Source organism: Cryptomeria japonica, chromosome 11 (assembly GCF_030272615.1).
Source record: "Cryptomeria japonica chromosome 11, Sugi_1.0, whole genome shotgun sequence".
Classification (NCBI taxonomy): domain Eukaryota; kingdom Viridiplantae; phylum Streptophyta; class Pinopsida; order Cupressales; family Cupressaceae; genus Cryptomeria; species Cryptomeria japonica.
In genome coordinates, this window is record NC_081415.1 from 49,441,964 (window position 1) to 49,447,632 (window position 5,669).

General features: G+C 37.0%; 1 protein-coding gene across 1 annotated transcript; it reads right to left on the reverse strand.

Moving 5' to 3' along the window:
* Nucleotides 1–1,109: 1,109 nt before the first annotated feature.
* On the reverse strand, nt 1,110–5,424 carry LOC131076765 (xanthotoxin 5-hydroxylase CYP82C4-like). The gene is made up of 2 exons (XM_058014083.2): nt 4,228–5,424; nt 1,110–2,060 (listed from the first exon to the last, which is right to left on the reverse strand). The coding sequence occupies exons 1-2, from the start codon at nt 5,137–5,139 to the stop codon at nt 1,419–1,421; spliced, it is 1,554 nt and encodes a 517-aa protein (XP_057870066.2). The 5' UTR covers nt 5,140–5,424; the 3' UTR covers nt 1,110–1,418.
* Between the last annotated feature and the right edge of the window lie 245 nt (nt 5,425–5,669).

Below are 5,669 nucleotides of genomic sequence, written 5' to 3' on the forward strand. Positions count from 1 at the left end.
CTATGCTTCCTTATTTGGAACACGTCTACAATAGAAATTGCAGCTACACCATTTGGCCAAACTCCCTTCTTTTTTTCTTTTATGGATTTCCATGCCATCTTCCAGAGCTCCCAATTTAGCACTAGCCATGTCTTCTATATACTGCACAATTCCACGCAGCACATCAACAAAGTCGGCACACAATCACCATACTACAAGACTGAGTCAACACCACAGGCACATCAACCCATTGTTCACTAACGCACAAGTAAAACCACGATCAACATGAGCCCAAGCTCATTTTAACGCTGTCCTCAATTTTCTCATCATCCTCTGCAGTTTTCCTCCATGTTGTTCGTCCCTTTAAACACTCTCTCCTCTTCACGCCATTCAATGGCCCTTTATATGTCAATGAATTTCCATGTACATGGTTCCCAAACCCCCCATTTTTGCTTTCGCGAGGAATATAAGGGGATTGTCTTTGGAATTTGTCTTTACACTTGCCAATTTTGTTTGCTTGGCAACTATAAAATCCTTCCCAAATCCATTTTCATTCCTATCTCTCCTTTTCTATGCATTCCATGAGACCATATTCTATGGTTTTTCCTCAATTCGCAGGCTTCATTGAGGTCCATACTTCTGTCTGGATTCCCATGCTGGCACCTTTCCCAAATGTACTTAGGAATTGAAAGTTGAAAGGATACCGTACTATGTACCTAAGAGCCCATACCGTCTTATTTCAGATACTTTGACTATTAGTTCGTCTTGTTCCAGCAGTACTATTATGATGTAATTCTTGTTATTCTTGTTTCTGGTTTTGATTGTGGAAAAATAAATTTATTTATTTTTTATGTAATTCTTGGTTGTGGATTGCTGTCCACTTCTGCTATGTGAATCTCGTCTGTTATGCTATAACTGTTTATTGTAATTTTGACTTCTATCTAATAAAACAAATTAAAGAATTGTATATAGACTGTTCACATTCACTTCAAAACACAAACAGAGATATAAAATAAATTAATAAATAAATAAAAAACAAAAACTCATTGCAAGAACTTATCTCTTAAGCTGGTAGGACATTACCGGATGTTTATAGAATATATTTCTTATATTTTAACTTCTAAGATTAAATCCCTAACGTTTAAATACATAGAAACCCAAAACTATTTACATTGCATATTATGATATTACTGGTATTTGTAATAGTATCTTGAAGCAATAACATGGTAAGCTTCATTAGCCTCTACAAAGTTTTTCCAGAAAAAAATTGAGAGTATGTTTTCTCTGGGAAATCTTTTTAATCTAAAGCAGGGATGGATCTCATTTACCATCACATTAAGCTGAAGCTGATCAATTATTTGTGCCCCCAACCATATGAGCATGATATTTATTCTGCATACAGACTATAAACAGAAACAGAGGAATTCAACGGTCTATAACTAGACCTCTTGCTGGTATAGATGGTGGGAAAGACGAGGCTTGATGGTAACCTCCAGAGGCGTTGCCCTTGGCATTGTCAAACCAATCCTTTCATTCATGTCAATGGTTCTTCCATCTGGAACAAACCAATCAAAGCTCTGCAACAAACTTGCCAGAGTTGTTTCTATCACACACATCGCCAAAGAAGCACCTGGACATGATCTTCTCCCCGCCCCAAAAGGAATCATCTTAAAGTCATTCCCTCTCATTTGCCTGTTATATATCTCAAATTCCTTCTCCATAAAACGCTCTGGCATGAATTCCAGTGGCTTATTCCACACTTTTGGATCCCTATGAATTGCCCATGCATTTACAATCAGCATTGTTCCTGCAGGAATATGATACCCTCCTATTGTGCAATCCTCAATAGATTTGTGCGGCATCAGCATAGGCGATGATGGATGAAGACGCAGAGTCTCTTTAATAATTGCTTGCAGGTATGTCAACTGGGGTATGTCTGATTCCTCCACCAATCTGTTTCGTCCAACTTTAGAATCAAGCTCCTCTTGTGCCTTTTTCATTACCTGGGGATGTTGCAACAACATTGACAATGCCCACTCAACAGTACCTGAAGATGTACCAGACCCTCCATTTAACATAGCCTGCAAGGCAATAAGAAAAAGAGAAAGATGTCATTAGAAATCGTATGTATTCATTATATATTTATATTAACTTCAAACTCATACAAAGATTAAACAGGGGGGCTGTTGCCCTTTCCTTGTGTTCAAAATAAACTAAAAGAAAACAGTCTCTGCATTCGTCGGCTACAACAAAAAGAATGGCTGCTTGTCATGCTCCGTTTCTTCTTCTCATACTCTTTTCTCTGACTGTTGTTGCTAGTGAATGCATTTTTTTTCGCTTTTTTTGGCACCCCAGCACACTTAAGACAATGCCCAGTTCTAGCTATTAATCTACTGCTCTTGCTATAAACATATTCCTCTCTTCATGATGCTTCTAGAGTCTAATGACTGCTTCTCATGCTCTGTTTCTTCTTGTCATACTCTTTTCTCTGACTGTTGTTGCTAGTGAATGCATTTTTGTTTTGCTCTTTTTGGGCACCCCAGCACACTTATGACAATGCCCAGTTCTAGCTATTAATGTACTGCTCTAGCTTTAAACATATTCCTCTCTTCATGATGTTTCTAGAATCTTATAAATATATCCAACAAAGGAGGGAAAACACAAATTATAAAATACCCTGACCTATACGGTGATGAAAAGAAGAAGCAAAAGATTGCAATACAAGTTTTGTATTTCAAAATGTGTTCTGCAGGTTTGATAGTGGACAGATAGGAGCAATTAAGACAAAATCTTTATCAAGATCTGATTTTAATGTTTGTCCTTAACACTGAGATTGACGGCTGATGAGGAGGACATGGAAGTGACAGCTTCTGCTAGAGCAGTTGGGATTACACTCTCCAAGATTCATGGATGCCAACAGGTTCTAATATCCTTCACTTCTAAGCACTAGCTCATATAATGGTTTGGATTTGTGAATCTGACATTTGTGGCTAGTTACAATCCTTATAAGGATGATCGGCTAAAGGAATGTTGGTCGAACATCTAAATGGAATGGGGTAACATTTTTGCAAGTTGGGAAATATGAACAACGACAACAATGTGCTAAAGCACTGCAGGCTCTATAATCCAATGCAATATCTGATGCAGATAAAACCTCCGTTGCCTGCAATCAAGACTTACAAACGCTCTTCAGTCCTTGTAAAATAAATTCATAATATGCTCTGTTCCTCCAAGTCTTGCATTTCAAGAAGAGTATATAGGCCAAACCAAACATCACATCACAGAGAATTGGACTGATAGATTCAAAGTACCAAACATAAACTTACAAAAGAGAAACAGCAATATTAGCTTATCATTCATCAAGCAAAAACCAAATTTAAAAAAAAAAATTCTTCTACATAAGAGTGGCACAGCACCAAATACACTAACACCAAAAAAAGGAGTCACAAAAGCCCCCAAAAGAGCAACTACCAGAACAGCAGTCACAACGCACATAAGAGTGGCACAGCACCAAATACACTAACACCAAAAACTCCTAAATAAGGAGTCACAAAAACCCCCAAAAGACTGCATATTTGTCATCCCACACAATTAAATCAATAAAAGAGCTATTATATTACATTATCTTTCCCTCTTCAAAAAGTCTGAACCTCTTGGTTGAAAGGAACCACAGCACATTACAACCAATATGAGGTACATACTGGAGACCTTTTAATAAGCCTATCATCAAGGTATTCTATTGGGATCCTTCACACAATCTAAATCATCACTAAAGCTTCCAACCTAATTCTTCCAAGGTGAAGAATCTAGTGTTAATTCCACCATTGAGTTGGACCAATAAACTATTTACATAGATCAACATAATAATCAGTAGCCTTCTAAACACTTCACCATTATTATTATTTCTTTTAGGGCCTAGATTCCAATTGCTCAGTCTTCCCTACTTCACATGGACTCCCCTCCTCGCTATCACAAATAGATCTTACTGAAAAATGATGCAAATAGAACCTCTATTCCCTACAATCAAGACTTAGAGACCTCCTATAATCCTTGCCAGCATTTACTCTAACAAGTCATGCATTTCAAAAATATTATATAGGCCAATTAACATAACTGGATTAATAAATCTAAAGGAACAAATCAAAACTTAAAAAAGAAGAGACAACAATCTTAGCTTTTTCTTTATCAAGAAGAAAACTAAATTATAGATAGAAAAATCTTCAAAACTAGGAAGTCAAAAACACTTACAATACTAGTTGCCTTAACAAATTCATCTTTATCAGTAATTGCTTCGCCGTTCTCCTCTGCTTGTGAGATCAGCACACTAACAAAGTCTTCCATCTCTCCATCGTCTTTTGATCCTTTCTCCCTGTGCTTCTCCAATATTCTCTGCATATACAAGTCTAATTTCTTCTGTACTTTCTTCATAATCTTCTCATACCCTTGCAAATCAAACCACTTCAACCAGGGAATATAATCCCCAATACAAATAGCTCCTTTCAGGATAAATGACTCTTCAATCAGATGGATAAACAAATCTATCGAAATCCCCAGGTCCTCTCCAAAATACCTGTCATCTATGATCATGGCCATCAGCATTTTAAAAGTCATTTGGGGCAAAAAATTTCTCATATTCACAATACCCTCCAACTGTGATTGTTGAAACATAGAGTTTACTGCCTTAGAAATCTCTTTCATTCTCTTGGGTCTAAATGATTGGATTCTTTTGGAAGACAGGACCTCGAGTACACAGATTTTCCTAGCGTTTCGCCAATGGGGGCCATAAGGAGCCCAACCCAGAATAGAATAATTGTAGAAATGCTTGGCTTGTGTAATCTCAGGGCGGGAAGCAAAAGACTTATCATTTACTGCTAAACATTCTTTGGCTAAATCTGAAGAACTTATCACTAAAACAGGACGGCTACCAAATTTGAGATGCATAATAAGCCCGTAGATCGATGAGAGTGAAGTTAGAATCTGGTGAGTTGGCCTACTTTTATCTCTGAGAAGGTGAAGGTGACCAATCACAGGAATAGCTCTGGGGCCTGGAGGGAGAGGGATCTTGTAACTTGCAAGGTGTTTTAGTAGAATTTTTGTCACAAGAAAAATTATGGTGGCTCCTACCAGAATAAAAGGCATTGTAGAAAACATTATGTCCATGGCTTCAACCTCTCTTGTTTCCTAAACCTATCTGAACTATAAATAAATATTGTAACTTGAGCTGAGATTGCTGCTTCACCAGTAGCATCTATTATATAAGACGGCCATCAAGCTGTAAAACAACTGAATACAACACTTGCAAACAACTGTCTATGTTAAACTGATGGGTAGTCGAGTTAAAGTGATGGGTATAGAGCTTCCAGACATGGACATGATTCTAATTTTGAGAGGAATATGTCATGTTCACTAAATCAATAAATATATACTCAAACTTGCATTTAGATTGTTTGTTGGACATTACATCAAAGTCATTGTTATGTTTATTTTGGAACATTGTATAAGAAGACAGCCACGCCATAAACAAGCTATAAACTGCAACTCAAAACAACACTTTGCAGACAACTGTAAACACAAAATTTGCAAACTAATAAGAACAAGAACCAAAGGATGATAGAAAATGAACAGCTGTACTCATTCCAAAAATAAATAATGACAAGATAGGAAATCAGAGATTTTTCTTAGATAGCGTA

Excerpts from the sequence above, each read along its gene's own strand:
- LOC131076765 (XM_058014083.2), bottom strand. The coding sequence starts at position 5,139 with ATGGACATAATGTTTTCTACAATGCCTTTTATTCTGGTAGGAGCCACC. Across the intron at positions 2,061-4,227 it reads TTGTTAAGGCAACTAGTATT|GCTATGTTAAATGGAGGGTC; the intron begins GTAAGTGTTTTT and ends ATTGCCTTGCAG.